Genomic DNA, 17,369 nt, shown 5'->3' with positions numbered 1-17,369 from the left:
AAATCTTTGACATAAAACCTACGAAGAAATGTATGTTTTGTTCTGTTTGGTTTGATGGGACTAAGAACGTATTGGCGCTATCAGACATTCTAAAAAAAATGTGGTGTGCTCCTAATAAAGAGGTGAATTAATTAATTCAGTTTTTGAATGTTGGTCATCTAATAAATAAAACCTGCTAGAAGGAAGTTTTTTTTTTTTTTTTTTCAGCACTTGAACTTTGATTGACACTCATATAGCGAGGAATATTTAATTACAGTTAACATTTGAAATGTTCATAGGCTTTAAGATTACATAGCATACAACATGATGTATGATATTTGAAAAGTGTATTGTTGTGTTTTAGATTATGTTCATAGAGTGATGTAATGTAGAAAGCTGCTCAGTCAGTTTCAATCTAACATGATAAACAACAGTGCACACCATGATTACAAGAAAATGAATGCACTGAGGGCACATTGAGCACTGATGCGCCTCATTAGAAATTTGAATCCCTTTAAAATGAGAAAATATGGATTGAAGAGCACTGATAAATATGAATATTGATACTAATAAGCAGTACCTGCAGCAATAAGCCCTAACAATGCCTATCACTACCTGAAACAGTGTTTTGATTTGTTTTGTTCGCTCAGCCGGACTCTCACTGTTCACAACGTTTCTGACAGCTGCTGGAGCTGTAATAAACAACTAAAGTCGCAAATAGTTTGGATTTCATAAAGTTGATACCGGCCTATTAAAAAATGCCTGAATCAGCCACAATCCTGATTCCTGAATAATTTACAAAGGTAGAAAGGTATACAGTGCATTAGGTAAGGTGTCTGCAAAGTGGGAAGATAGGAAGTACAGTAAGTAAGGAGGGAAGGACAGCAGGTAAGCAGAAGAGTCTGAATGTTGGATCGAGGAGAGGAAAGAAGATACTGTAGGCAGACAGAGTAATGATTATATTGAAAATAAGATTTCTGTAATGGCTGTTCATGCTCATGTTCATGTGTGCAGTAATGAGTTATCGATGTAGGGCTATAATATGTATAATATGTATCATATGAGTGTAGAGTAAATATGTGACATTTTTAACTGTACATGCTGCATATTATAACAAGAAGAGCAAACACATTCAGCATGATATGTACTGTATGTCAAAACACAACGACACCTACTACAACTAACAAGATGACCCTATGAGTGATTCCAAAATAAATCATGGAAGTCCTCCAAACTCACTTATACTGTACAACAGGGAGAAATCAATTAAAGGTTAACTGGATCCGAAAAACAATGAATAGATTTATTTATTATTATACCCCTGCACCACTGACAGGGAACATCACTTTCTGGTACCTAAGCAGCACTGAATGAGACTGCAGGTCCTGCAAAGAGTGGTTGGTTCAGCTGCATGTACAATAGGTGGTGCTTTACCTGCAGCACTGAGAGGATCCTAAATGAGAATACTGCCCAAGACTATTTATCCCTCATAGCTCTTGTTGTTGTTATTATACAATTATTATAACTTATTAATTATATTTATTTTGTTTCGTTAAGAATGTATAGCAGGAGCTCATGGAAATACATTTCATTGTAACCTTTGTATCATTATATGTGACAAATGAATTGAAGTGAAACAAAGTGAAGTGAAATGCCGCCTGAAATCCAAACATCCAAAGCTCCAAGGATCAGATCTGAAACTCTGCATGGAGTGTGTGAGTCTCAGCACGGAGCATGCTGGATCTCCACGAGGCATCTCCTCCAGAGCATTACACAGTTAGCGCGGACACTCTTCGACATTATACACAAGTTCTGACTGTAATTTTGACAGGCAGACAGAGTCAAGGTAAAACAATCATTGTAATATGTAATGTGCATCACATCCACCGCAGTAATATTTCAGCCCATATACTGGATCTCTACTTTATGTGAGTGTGACTGTCAGCATCAGACCTTGAATTCATCTTTCTTGATGACACCTCCAGGCTGCAGATGCTGGCGAATCTCATGGAGGACGGTCAGCATGGCGATGTTGGTCTTGCCGGCGCCGGTTGGAGCACAGATGAGAAGGTTTTCGTTGGTGTTGTAGGCCGTCTCAAACACCAAGGACTGGATCCTGTTCAGACGCTTCATGCCCTTAAAAACCAGCTGCCCGATCTGAGCAAACAAAGTGAAGGAAGGAAAAGATGAAAAGGGATAACACTCATACAAATGGTTCCCATTTGAAATTTTGTTGTAATATTTTATCAGATATATGTCTATATCAAACATTCCAGTGAACAACAGAGGCCACCTAGTAGCGGTGCAGATGATAGCGGTGTTGATCGCAACCCTGTCGCCTCACGCACTCCTTCAGGAGCAACTTCGGTAGCCAACATGACATGAAAATGCAAAGGCCACAATATAGAGTCAGTCTTAAATTGTCCGTTCTGAGCTCCTGTAGAAACATAGCGGTTCAACATGGTGGACTCTGAGGAAGAGGAGCCACAGGGTCTGTAAATATGAAAGGCTCATTACAAGGTAAACACACATTTCTTATTTCCAGGGGATAAAAACAGACTTTTATAGATATTTTATTGTGTAAATAGAGCTGTCTAAACCTGACACACTGGACCTTTAAAGGACGCTTATTAAAACTAGAGGATATTTAATTCATAATGTAATTCATGTACCATTCTCAGAAAAACTACAAATGCAGCTGCTGCAATTGAAATGAGGTTTTAGTGTCTAAGATGAAAAAAAATAATTATGTATGTATTAGGGCTGTCATAGGTAATCGCGATGCGATTAATTAAAAAAAATTACGCGTTAATTTTTTTGGGATCGCGGTTAATCGTGGCCCAGTTTGTCCTCTACAAGACTGGAGTGTGGGACCTCCAGTCCAGGTGGCGGTAAGGCACCTTCAAGTTGGTTGCCAACCGCAGAGACGAAGAAGAAGAATGAGAGCAATACTTCTTCCATTCAAACTGTGGTCATGGAAAAAAATACCCCTGGACTTCTGAATAGTTCGTTTCACTTCAAAAAACAAAAGTAATATGCGCCTAGTGTCCGACGGAATTTTACTATCACCGAAGTACTAGCAGTCTGAGCTACCACTTACAAGCAAAACATCCCGGCAGTGCAGTCCAGGCTAATAGCAAGCAGCAGATTCATAAAAGCTCTAAGGCTGAGCGTGTGAGTCGTTGCCGACCACTGGATGAAGCTAAGTAAACTACAGCGGTAGGGAGCGGTGGGGAAATGGGTGGCAACTGACTGCAGACCACTGAACATCGTTGGAGATGCGGGTCTAAGGGACGTTCTTCGTTTGGCAACTGCTGATCCATCACACACATTACTGTCGCAGGAAACAATTGGTAATGCATACATGACCTGTATGAGACTGAGAAGGCAAGTAAACTGGAACTTCTGAAAACTGCACATGCTGTCGCATTAACAGGGGATCACTGGACATCAGTAAGCAACAAAAATGATCTTGGAGTAACTGCACACCATATAGACAATGACTGGATATTGCAGCTGTTTGCTTTAACAGTTCAACATACAGGAGAACGCCGCTTTGCTGAAACATGTGCCCAGCATTTCACAGAAGTGCACAGTGCACAGAATATGGTAGCAGACTTATGCCGTATGAACACATGCCGTGCATTGTGCACAATATACAGAGATCGATTACCTCGTCAATCTGTGACAGTGGTTTGGAGACTGTCCTGGCAAAATGCCGCAAACTGATTGGACATTTTAAGCACAGTCCAGCTAACGCTGAAGAACTGCAACGCAGTACCTCTAATCCAAGATGTTTCCACCAGACGGAACTCCACTCTGAGCATGATCACTCCAGCCATGTTGACCGATGCCGAATTGGAGAAAATCAAAAAGTTTGAAATTGTCCTTGAACCCTGCAGGTAAGCTACTTAAAAAATAAAATAAACATTTATTTTGAATTTATGTGGTAGAAAATGCACAGGTGATTCATTATTGTGTCTTTAATCATTGGCAAGTAATTGCATTGTTGCAACAAAAGTATGATGTTGTTGTAGTTTAAGCAGTTGTGGTAGTTGAAGGAGTAGATAAAGTTGTGGTTCCTGTGTGGGGCTGTAGTAGACTGGACAGGTGTGGTGGTAGGAGAAACTGCTGTATTTGATAGTTGTGCATCTATGATTTATTAGCTCTTAATAATTGAACTACATTATTCATGGCAGGTATGTGACTGATCTTTTGGGTGTGGTTCTGCCTGCACTGTGCCATTTGATGCGGGTGGTGCAATCTTCTGATGATGATCCAGCCCATGTGATCTGGTTTAAACAGTCCTTCACAACTGACCTTTAAAAGCGGAAAGAAAGCACCAATGTCTGATGGTTGAAAGTGGCAACAGCGCTCAACCCCAGATTTAAGGATCTGAAATGCCTTCCCAGATCTGAAAGGGAGGAAGTCTGGGGGTTGATTAAAGAAGAGCTTGCCCTGCAGCCTAACAAATAAACAACAGATCCAGAACCACCCAAAAAGAGGAAGAACCTCCTGTTGGTTGCATCAGATTCAGAAGATGAAGTGGAGGCAGCAGATAATGCTTGTGTAGATCGGTACAGAGCAGAGCCCTGCACCTCTATGGTGCTGTCCATTGAAATGGTGGTCTGAACATGCAGAGGCCTACAAAAGCTTGGCACCTCTCGCACAGAAGTACTTGGCTACACCTGCAATGACAGTACCGTGCTAAAGACTGTCTTCACTGTCTGGCCACATTGTGCAAAAGAAAAGAGCAGCACTGTCTACTGAAAATGTTACCAGACTGGTCTGCCTTAGCAAGTGGCTTAATAAATAGGAGAAAAGTTCAGAGTTCTGAATCTGATGTGTCTAATGACTGCAGTTTTTCATTAATTTAGCTGTCCTTAGGCCCTGTTCTGTTTGCGGTCTGTTGTCTACTAGCTCTTCAGTTTTAAGACCACAATATTGTGGCATTTTATGTGCTGTGTTTTTGAAATAGACATGTCAAGTGGGTCTACAAGGCACTTTTTTATTTGAAAAAAGAAATAAAAGATAAAAGAATTTTTTTCTTTGTATTTATTTGATTCTAACTCTATATTAACAATGTAGAGATTAATCGCGATTTAAAAAAAATAATCGTTTGACAGCCCTAGTATGTATGTAAAAAGCTGTGGACTCCTGGATTAGGGTCAGTCAGTATTTTAATGTAGTTGCATTTACTGCCATTGTTGACTGGAATTAGAGTCAGTGACACAGTTGAACAGTACTGGTCGCCCAGTTGCCCTTCGCAGACACATTTTGGCCAGTGTCAGCTTCCCCGACTGGTGAGTGTATTTTCTTTGACAGAAACCACACTGCAGAATCTTCCACCAGAGTGCTGACATGAAATATAGACAGGTGATCAGTTACGTGTGTCAGTGACTGAACCGCAGTGCGAGAGGTGACTGCACTGAAAGTGGGGCATCAAGAAGCATGAAGGAAGAGAAAATGTGTGTGGTGGGATCAGCTGTCACTCAAGCTGCCCTCCGTCTGCCTTCACTATGGCAACAGAGTGTGGGTGATGGCCCTCAATCTCACACTGCCTCTGATAAGTAGAGAAATGGCCACTGTGAAGGACAGTGGAGCCACACACACACACACACACACACACACACACACACACACACACACACACACACACACACAGGAGAGTGAAAACATTCAGCTGCTGCTGTGAATCACTTCCTCCTGAACAGATTATGAACAGATGAAAAATACATTTAAATTAAGAATCTGATTCAGCTCTGTTCATGGAGCCAGTGTACAGCAACACGTGTCTTCAGATTTTCAAAAAGCAACATTTAAACAATATGTTGATTTCAACTGATTTTATAATCATTACTAATTATTTTATAATAATAATAAAGTACTGTACTGGATTGTATTGGATTTTTCACTGCAGCTCACAGTGTGTGCAGGGTCCCCTGATGGGGAGGATGATTTTTTATATATGCTTAATTATGAGAACTAACAAATAGAAATGCAGCCAAGCTGTTGATTATAGTGCATAACCAGTGTCCCTCCAATTACTGAAATATATATATATATATATATATTTTTTTTAAGTAGAAGGCATTGTTTGTGTTGTCATGTTTTTGTTTTTTTTAAAGTTTTGATTTCTATCGTTCTAATTTTATCTTGTGAATTTTCAGGCATACATATAAAAGCAATGCAGATTCAGTGTTTGTTTGTGTTTGCATAGTGTGAAAATTGTGTGAGCAATTTGAAAAATAATGCAGCTTCAACAATATGACAAGGAGCTGACCTGCAGAACCCAAAAAGTTGTTTTTATATTTCTAGATTTTGGCACTTTTTTTGGCACTTCAATACATGCTACTAGTAAGTTTTATTTTATTTTTCTGTGAATGTCATTTCATGTCCATGTGCACCCTGTGGTGTTCAATTCGACCATTCCATTAGCTTGTATTGAAAATTCAGTTTATTGTCTTCTGTCCATTTCCTCTCTGATGGAAAATGTCTACCCTAATGCCCGCTGACAGTGTGATAGTCTGATACCATTTAAACCTGACTAAGAATCCCATGTCAAGGAGTCTCCTACAATAGAGGTCACTGTTGTTCCAGGTGTGTTTCCTACCACCGTATCCTTTTTTTTTCTTTTTTCCTCTGTGTTCCACCTCTCTCCCAGTAAGGTTGGTTGAGGATGCCTTAAGCTTAGACAGCAGTATTATTTATTCAAGGATTCATTAGAAGTATGTCATCACTTTCCTCTTCCCCTCGTTTCGCTCCAACACTCATAGAAAGAAATAATTAAAGAGTACATGTCAGGCGAGGATATGCGGGGTGCTGTTCGGAAGTTGGCCCTGCAGCCCAGTAGGGAGGAAGAGGTTATTAATGCATCAAAGAGAAACTTTATCAGAGTCCACTTAAGCTGGAAGGAGTGGAGGGCAGATGTGGTTTCAGCTAGATGTGATGGGGGTAAGGAGCTTCTAATGAACATCCACTGATGTATACATGATAGCTTGGCTTTAACAGTAACACAACCAATCAGTGATTTCCAAGACAAACAACACAAACTGCGGTCAACAAAAGGTTGGCTGCATTTGCATGCGAGCTGTGGATGAGCATCTGATATCCATGCCTAGACAACAGCTCCACCTGGCAAATGCAAATGGACAACAAGTTGATTATAGCCATTCAAACCTTTCCAGTTCTGTCCAAAAGTGACAAAGTGAGGATACAAAATTCTGTCTAAAAAGCTTCTTTTTTTTAGGTTAACTCATTAAAGTCAATGCCACAGCAAAAAATAATCAAAGAAGCCTCATATTGTTTTTTCTTAATACAAACTGTTTATCCCCCTGAATGTGTGTGAACTGTATAGATTCAATATGGCTCCTCATAAAACCTAACTTCAGACTTGAAACGTTTATGTTCCACCAGGCATGGCTGCGACACGTTACTGGCAGAGCTGATCGCTGCAGTTGTAGACAATGATTGTGATTCCACCGGTAGCGCCACAACACATTTCAGAATCCTCCTAGAAGCAGCTCTCCACTCTTCCCCACGGAGAATACAGGGCTAGTCTACTTTTGACAGACGCTATGACTTTCCACGTCTGCCAAGGCTGACACAGAAACAGCATAAAGAATCAGACAAAGGACAAAATGGAAACAATTTAACTATGTGGTCAAATAGTTGACTTATTTACATACTCATATGTGGAGCTTTGAGCACCAAAAGGTAAGGTTTTGAAAATGACCAACTATACCTTTATATCTCAAACTCCACACACACAGTGGCACACAGTTCAGTCCACTACTTTCATGACTAAACAAGTTAAGATACAGTATGTGTGTTACTGAAGCACATTGTCTTCATGATGACTACAGGGCTTCTTCTCCTTCTCTCTCTGAACAGTCTCCTCCTGTCTACCCAATTATTTCCAATTAAGTCCACTGGGCTCCTACTTATAAATATTCATTTTTGAATTATGGACCACTGAGCTTCACCCTATTTGGCGAGGCTTCTGCACACTCATTCCTGTGTCTCTGTGGTGACCAGAGAGGCACAACAATCACTTGAGCGGCTGGTCCTCATTTTGATTTATCGACTTTGTCTGTTTGTAACGAAAAGCCAGTGTCCCCACACTCCTTAAACATGCTAATTCATGCAAATATATGCCTGCCCCAGTATTCACCTTGAGGTAAAGCATACATGTTGTAAATAGAAATTTGCCATAATTTAATGATCTTTGGAAAGCTTCAGTGCCTTTTTATTCTCTCCTTAAAACCTCTCTGGCTTCATTGTTATGTTAATGTATGCACACACATCTTCCAATTGGAGATCCAGCTGTGCCTGCCAAAACTTGTCTCGAGGGTGTGATGTCAGTGTTGTGGAGAGGTAGTTACTGTACTGCAATGGGCATTATGCAGCTGTTAACATATAGGATCAACTCTTCTTTGCTGAAACCTTGCTCATCAAGAATTTCTGCAGCCAGAGAATCTCTTGGTAAAACTGGGCTAATTCTGTCCAGCAGTTCAATGGCCCCAAGGTGCTCTTTGTACCTGGTGCAGGTAACTGGGGCCTATTATTTTCAGCATTAACTAAAAATGAGAACATTTGAGCTGTGACGCTGCAGCACTGTGTGCATGTCCTTCACTGTTTCTCACCAGTCATCTCCTCCTTATAAGTGGAAAGAGAAGGTGTGAACACTTTCTTCGGGCAAATAAAACAACATAAATCTGGATTTTCCGTTTGTTAACCAGTCTGATCATCTGACTCATCTGTGTTTCAGGACATGTGGCATGTTTTTTGAAAGAAATGATTTCCCACGATGCAAACTGGGTATGTTGTGTATCTTGGCTGGTACCTTGACCTCTAGGCCACCAGGGCACCAGAGAAACACAAGTTTTGATAAAGTTCAAAGTTTGTTGTAGTTCATAAAAATCACTTGCATTTAGTAAAGCTAAAATGGTACACACATAATTGTATGAGAACAAATGCATCTTCAGCTGCCATAATTTTCTGTGGATGCCCATAGCCTCAAGCAGACCTTGATAATCAGTCTTACATTTTTCATGTTTTATGCTGTATAGCAGTCAGGTTTATACCACATTACTGAACTGATCAATCAGTCAGCGACTAGACCTTGTCACTATCGTATTAAGTCAATACAAGTCATACAAACCGGGGACAGACAGACTTTGAGCCAGAATTGTCAAATTGACATCACCAGGCAAGATGCCAAGTTAATTAAATTGACAGGAGTTGAGAAGACTTCATCAAGTAGAAATTCAAAGAAAACACATCGAGAGCCAACAGGCTCATTTGTTCTCTTTCCCCCCCGAGATACAGCCCTCGAGTTTAGGACTCCATTAGTGATTTGTTACAATCAGATCTCTGAAGCCAGTCACCTAAACGCACTAAAACATGGGCCAGTTATGACTGACCAATTTGCTGCTTTATTGCGAATCAATCTTCATCATTGTTCTGGCTACATTCAGGCAAAATCATCACCCTATTTATAGCCAAGCTCCCAGCATTTAAAACATGGAGCGAAAGCTGTGCAGAGCCCAGCTGGCTAATATAAGACTATACACATACTGTATGTGTTCAACCTTTCAGCAGCAGGGTTAAATAAAGTTTCTAATGAGAGCAGCTGTCTGAGTCTAGGGCTGAACCAATCTACCATCCAGCTGGCTCCTGCAGGACTCTGCCTTCCTACACAATCTTTTCAGGAAGATACTTGCGTGTCTGGCAGTGCACAAGCAGAGAAAGACTGAGCAAATGTTTATGTATAAAGATGTATAGACAGTAGAATGAGAGAGTTTGCTTTGCATCGCGTCTATTCGTCCACTGCAGTGCATGCTGTGTGCATAAGAAGGTGCCTATCAGCCCATTTTTGGGCCAAACGCTGAGTGGGATGGAAGCTGACAGGCTCATTAACACAGTGGATACACAGCCTACGGCCATATGGGCGAACTGGGAGGACTGGGAATATCCCGCCAATCTACCAGCCACTTAAAACACACTAATTGGACACCAGTGTTGTCCATATTCACTGGCCTCCTTGTCTGTAGGTTTAATAGTGAAACTAAGGTGGCCAGTGTGTGTACACACCAAAAAACAGCCACCAGTTTTATTTGTGGTAGCTGCTGTTTTGTGTTATTGTGTGTTTACTGTGTGAATCACTATATGAGCTCCTAAACTAATTAAATTCCTCTGTGCATCGGTAATGGGAAGCTAAGAGATATAATTGTTGTCATTTTCATGCCATCCTTTTAATTACTTTCTGGTTCCATTTCATTCCATTTGAATTGACAGCCTGATCAACTTTTAATTGCCAGTTTTTGCAAACAGCTTATCAGCCTGCTCCAAGCCTGCATGCAGAGTACTAAATGACCTGGCCAAACACACCCCCTACACACACATTTAAAACACACACACACACACACACACACACACACACACACACAAACCCAGAGCCAATCCTATGGATCCCCGTGCATGCGAAGCACACACATGCACACCAACTCTCCACACCAGATGCATGGTGGAGTTTGACAGAGTGAGATGCAGATGCAGCAAACAGGAGGCCCATTCATTTCCCTACAGAACAGCAGCAGCAGGAAGAAGAGGGGGAGCGGGCACAAAGAAGGAGGAGGAGAGCTGAGAGTGGAGATGGAGATAGCGAAGAGTGAGGTAATCCATTACTTCATCCATAAACACCTGCTGAAGACACACCGAGCCTCGTGAGCCCCCCAAAAAACCTCAAACACACACACAGTCCAACCCGTCCTGCATCTCAGTCACAGCAACATCATGTAACAATAAACTAACATTCACAGTAACTACGTTTTATTTCGATTAAATTATTTTAATGACTTGTTTGTGTAAGCTCCAGTATTGTGTATGTGGTGTGCCTAGTACAATAAAAAATACACTTACACCAAAAGTTTCATAGAACAAATTGTACAATTAAGCTCACACTGAGTAACACATTCTATTTGTGGTGTATTTGACTTTTTTACTGTTTTTCACTACAATAACAGAAATTAAAGACAGCTTTTATTTTTATTTCTTAAAATCATTTCTAAATAGTTGTCCAATTATGTAATAAGAAACTTTTGTTAAGTAACACCAGTCACTACAAGTGGCATTTTGAAGTTTGTCTAATGACAACAACACTGTCATACTGATCATTAATAGAGAATCGCAGCAAAAATTCAGTCCATAAACTATTCAAACATCAAAGTGACAGAGTGTTGCATCAGAAAACAAACAAAAACACAAAGAAACCTCTTTGGCTGAGCGATAGTACATAATCAAAGCAACAACAAAGAGTCATTTTGTACTTTATCCAACTGGTGTGATTAACACCTTAATTAGCAAAAGCTAATTAGATTTGCTGGTGACACTTTCACCTCCAGCCTCAGAGGACATTGTTAATAATGTAATATATAGTTCAAACATGGCTTTTCGCTTATTAATAATTGTCATTTTGTTTGTGTTTTCATTTATTCATTTATTAATCTGTTTATTATCCATGGATAAAGATGTCATTGTCAGGATTGTTTAATTCATGTCAGGAGTTCTACCCAGGAGCAAATGTTCTGGACCTATAGGGTGTGAAGCTATTTTGATACATTCAGCATAAAAATATATTAAATAAAAAGAGCAATCCAATACAACTTAAAAGAGGTCAAAATAAATGCTATAGAACAACTCCTAGACATCCTAAAAACATTGGTTTCCACTGAGTCTACTGCAAGGTCTTTAGTGAGTCATTTCTAACTTCATTTCAATTATGATTTGATTCTGAAATCTGAACACAAATATTTGAAACTACTCCCACAGCTGAAGCATAGGCACAGAATGTGTCCTTATGTTTGTTGGACTAAAACTAACAATAACTAACTGACTATAATTGAGACTAAATGAGCCTTATCAAACTAATAAGAATGAATTAATATGAGATGAGATTTACTTTTAATGTGTAAAACACAAAACAGTGCTGGGTTTGTTATGTCAGTGGCTGACTGAAATTTGGTCGATTTTTAAGCTTATGTACTGTTGTGCCATGTGAAAGTTCTGCCACTTCATCAGACAGGATTGGAAAAGCCTTGAACCCTTGAATCCTTCAAAGAAGCCTTGAAGACTCGAGGCTTCTGCTTAGCAAGTCTAGGCAAACACACACAGCCACAGTTGTGTGCTGTGGGGGAACCACATCAAAACTGGATTAGGAAATGCAATCAAGGTGGATTAATTATGGATAGAGGGCTGTTCAGTTCTGCCTCATCTTTGTGCACATACACTGGCTGCTTCCTGCACAGAAAAGGAGAGGGCAAGCTGTCAACATGCAGGAGAATCAAAGGATTTTGAGTTAGGGTGCTGATGGTGGAACACACTGGGCCTCATGGGCCGACTGGGACAAAAAAAAAATCGGCCCTGGCATTTTGGACCAGAGCAAACATGACAAGAATGATTAAAAGCTTTCTTACAGTCAATACACAAAATGATTGGCAGTTTGTGTTTTTCCTGATACTTTTACAGAAAAAAGTGTTATCAGTCCACCCTCCATCCCTGGTATACTAAATAATAATATAAATCATGTTCACAGATCCCTTAAAAATCAATCCATCAAATCACTGGCTGCTTGTTAATCTGTTATCTCGCTTTCTAATTTGATCAATTTGCACATTCGCTTCAAATGTTTTCATGTTAGTTCAAGATGTTTGACGGTGGGGTGAAAAGTTCATTTGCTTCACCATTTTATCTAAAACAGATGCCTGCAAGTGTATGAGTAAACGCACATGCAGTGCTGTCTGTAACAATATTTAAATACCACTAATGCAACACCATGCAAAATGTATCTATTGCGGGGTGCATGTTTTGCTGCTTGCTGTCCCTGTTTTGCATATGTTAAAAATGTTGATGGCAACCAAAGGTGAAGTAGAGGTTGGCCGTGGTTGCCAATGGCAACCTGGCAAAAGGAGATGAGAAGACAAACAAAGGACAACAATCAGTGTATCATCCACTCCTATATAACTCCACACACTCGACAATGAATCTCAACACTTGGAAAATGTTCCATATGAAAAGCTTTCAGCAGTTCAAATGGCAAAATTCTCACAATCCTCAGCAAGCATTCAAGGCGAAACACATGCAAGATGAGTTACATACAGCTAAACTTGGATTCAACAACGACAAAGAAGAAAAAGAAAAGAGCATTACTAAGAGAGAAGCTCAGTGATTTATCTTATCACTCTGTTCCATTATTAAAGTGGTAAAATGGACAAACATGAGTTTGAAAACAGAATCAAGACTAAATTAAAATAAGTGCAAATCAGAAACCTTTTTTTAGATTTTACACTAAAAGAAGTTTAATGGCCTGGTTTTGATATACAGTTTCTTCAAATAATGGCCTGGTTCAGAAGCTGCAGTAAATAAAGGCACGACAGTACCACAGGTGTGTTTAGCTGTTAGTGACACCCTACACAGATGCTTCAGATTAAAATCTTTTTCATGGTTCAAAGGCCCACATCCTTCAATTTCCTGAAGGGCCTTTAATGTGAAACTTTTCTCAGAAGTGTTGGGTTTCTTTCCAAGTAACTTTGCATCAATCAAAAAATGGGCAAAGTAGAAAGAAGTGGTAATTACTGGTGACAGTATTTTGTTCAAAACAGTAGTAAAGTAGTAAATGTGACAGTCTGAATAGATGAAATTAGTGCTGTGGAAAGTACATTACGCTCAATTCCCTATGTGAGCCATTAAAGTACAAGAAATGCCATGTTCCCCTTAATGTACTTTCAATGAATGGCCGTTCATGCCAACCGGTATTATCCTCAACACAACAGAGGCCTTTATTATTTATTTTCCTTGTATTGTTATTTTATTGATTCTATGGTACCATTGATTACACATTGACCCCTTCTGCTGTCAAGACTTCCTGTTGTACTGATAAGCTCAGGATAATGTATTGTACATTTCACAGCACTAATTCCATCAGTATAACACCAGAATCATGCCTCACTGAAGTCTGATATTCAACACTTCCTGCATGCCTTTCACACTAAAAGCCTTCCAGAATTTAAAAAGGCATAATCTCTTATTTTACCAGGGCATTTTTTAAAGTCATAACTCTAAAAATGAATGAAAACACAGTTACTGTTAAAGAAAGACATACACTGTTGTTGTGCTAATAGAATCAAAGAAAATGGACATTATACTGAATTTAACATGTAAGCCATTATAGTAAGCATCAATGATACCTCCCCCTCAATGGTTTATCTTTATTGTAACTGCTTATTCAGACTGCCATTATTTAAATACTTTTTGAGGCTTTTATTTATGAATTTACTCCACACACACCATAATTGTCTGGGTGAGGGATAAATAACAGAGTAGAAAGTGATGAAATAAGGAAGTTTTAAGTCAAGCAGCATCAAGATTTGGACGAAAGAGTCATTCATTCATTCATTCATTCATTCATTCCCCTGTAGCAGCTAAAGAGCAAAGCTTTCTGCGCTACTTAATCCTTCTCACTCTATAGACTGTTTCCCTGTGGTAATGTGTCATTTCTCAGACTGCGTTAGCAGCTTGAGTGAATTCTTATCAATTAGTAGCTCATAGGAAGTGAAGTTGTGTATGCTGTCAAGGCAGCGTCCATTCTGCTGTCAGCATTATGAGGTATATCAGCAGTGTAGTAGCAGTGTTCTCTGTGTGTGTTCGGCCCATCAGTACTGCCTAAGAGCGGTACTCGCTCACAACACACACTGAGTAACATATTTATTCAGATAAATTAGGAAGGCTTTTACCACAGTGGCAAGTGCAGGACGCCTAGACCCTGATTCATTAGTTAAAAAGCACCCTAATAAATTCCCCACTTTTAATGTTTCACAGAGCTATTAAAGGCGTACCGAGGCTCGCACAGCCCTGTTTCCCATTACAGCTTTCAATAAATGACACTCGGCACTCAGTGTAAACGGAGAGAGGAGGGGGAGCGTCAGACTTTTCAGCCTGCCTTTCAAAGCCTTCCTAATAGCTAGTAAAGACTTATTAGGCATTGTGTGTCGGTGCTTTAGAGGAGTGAGGCACTTTGTTCCACAGTTGCCCAGGCTTAAGTTAATGAATAGAGCCGCAGCTTGACTGAGGCTAATTCACATCGCTCAGCAGAAGAGGTTCCATATCAATCTATATCTGTTACACAGGGACTTTCAAAGATGAAGGGAAAACTGCTAGTGAGCTAGGGAGAAACTGTGAGAAAAAAGAGGGCGATAAGCTTGAAAGCAGGAGAAGACAGAGCCACAGAGAATTTACTTCAGCTCCTATACAGATTGTTTAGGTTTGAATCTTTGCAGGATGAGTGAGAGCAGGGGCTCAGTAATGACTGAATGTTTGACTCTGTGCAGCAGAATCAAAAACATCTTGCTGTGTTATTCCTTTCCAGGAAATGTAGCTGCCTGGAGATCTCCTTAATCCATCCTAAAAACTCTGAATTAACGGAAAACCAAACAATACTCAAACAGTAGAACCGGTCGTGAAACTGATTTAAGGTATTTCTGTTCATCTCAAAGATCCTTTAGATTCTTCACCCATCCTGTGATCCTGGATTGAGCGCTCCTCATTCTCATTCTTATAGACAGTAACCATAACTCTGTACTAAATGCACAGACTCTACATGCTGGGTATGAGCAAGAGAATACAACATCATTACTAATAATACAATATGGCACAGGTTGTAACTCTGGTGATGACTATGTAGGAATTTTGATTATTATGATGTGACACATACATTTGAAACTGTAATAGTACATTAAGATAACATACCAGAAACGTTCTCTGCTTGTACTATGTGAATAAACCTTCTTTCAAGTGGAAACAGGGCTGTGCTTTATGTTTATTGGTGTCTGGACCCCACATGACCCCAACTTCTAATTCTTTTTTTTTTTTAATGTGTCACAGTTTGGCCTAAAATAACTTTATACTTTATTTAACTTTTATTTCACCGTATTAACCTATTTATATACTGGGTATTAGCCTATAAGTGTTTATGATTGATAAAAAGTCCATGCATAATTATTATTGGTTATTAAATGCGAAGAGCTGTGCGTCTTTGGACATGTCCACTGATTCATCCATTTTGAGTGCAAATGCTTCCGTTGTTTGTAGTTTCTCATTATCTGCACCCTCACATTCATCAGTATTTTGGTAAAGAATGTCAATTATTATGACATAGATTGGCAGACCCCTTGCAGTACCTAGGGGTTGTGGTTGAAGACCCCTGATTTAATGTGTTCCAGCTAACAATACCCAGGCACTGGTTCATATTTGCACCTGAGTATAGATCGAGGCAGAAGCATTTAAGTTGACACCAGTGATGGAGCAGGACAACAGCCTTCTTAGACATCAAAGCATGTGGAAACCCACCCACACATGTGGATTAGGTGTTTAATTTCCACCAACCACTAGAACACAAGCTTGGGGTTAAAAGAACTCTGACTTTATACACTAGATCACCAAAGAAAAACACTGGAAACATCTTGGAGAGCATTGAAGTAGAAATAAACTTTGACTGAGGAATGAGGACACACACACTGGACAGTGTGTCCTCAAAGACATTCATGGTGGAACATGTAAAAAGTGACAGTAGTAGCTGTAGGAGAATTAAAGGGGAAATGCACTGATTTTATGCATCATACATGTTTACAGGTCTAGAGTACTACTACAGTTTTATAAAGATTTGCATGCCTCCATAATCATAATAAAATATCTGGATGTGTTGAGTAACAAAGAAGTGAGATCCTGTATTTTCAGTTTCATTTAGAAAAGATGGGAATCATTTATTCTAAACCAAATGATGTTGTTAATGCCAAGATTTCATCTGGTTTCTTTAGCACTGCATCACTGAGCATGTTTATATAAGAGATCCAAATGGCCGGTCAAATACATTGAGGTTTCATCAGTCTGCACTAATGAACTGTTATGTTCCTGTACCTTCCACTTCAACTGATTTAACTTTTACTTTCTATTATCCTGAAGCTGTGATGCTGTAAGAATCGTAAACAAGAATGCTTCCCTGCATGCCTGCCTGAGACGCTACAGCAACGTTTTTTCTTTGCTATGTTTGTCCACGGGAAGTAACTGAGACTCTTTTAAAGGGATATTGTGTAAATGTGCAAATGTTAATGGTGTCCTGTAGTTGGCAGCCAGTTACAGTAGCTCTGAACTCTTCTGTGTTTTTTAGTATTCTTGGTACTTTTTTCTTCTACACTAATCTCCAGCCATTTTGTGGGCAAGCGATCACTTTGAACTGTGGGGATTTTTTTTTTGCCTTTCTGCTGTATGGATGGCTTCATGAATACATCAGGTGACCCATTCAAAAAAAGCCCTCATTTATACACAACATCTGCCCT

At 39.6% G+C, this 17,369-nt stretch overlaps 1 protein-coding gene across 4 annotated transcripts in view; it reads right to left on the bottom strand.

Moving 5' to 3' along the window:
* Window positions 1–17,369, bottom strand: part of ascc3 (activating signal cointegrator 1 complex subunit 3) — a 143,621-nt gene that overhangs the window by 91,358 nt on the left and 34,894 nt on the right. For all 4 annotated transcript variants that reach the window (XM_027286029.1, XM_027286032.1, XM_027286030.1 and 1 more), the window contains exon 9: window positions 1,933–2,136. In XM_027286029.1, the coding sequence (XP_027141830.1) occupies window positions 1,933–2,136 (204 nt within the window). The remainder of the gene's footprint in view (window positions 1–1,932; window positions 2,137–17,369) is intronic.

This window comes from Larimichthys crocea, chromosome XIII (genome assembly GCF_000972845.2).
Source record: "Larimichthys crocea isolate SSNF chromosome XIII, L_crocea_2.0, whole genome shotgun sequence".
NCBI lineage: Eukaryota > Metazoa > Chordata > Actinopteri > Sciaenidae > Larimichthys > Larimichthys crocea.
The sequence above is the reverse complement of the archived record's forward strand: the minus strand, read 5'-3'. Positions and strand labels throughout refer to the sequence as shown.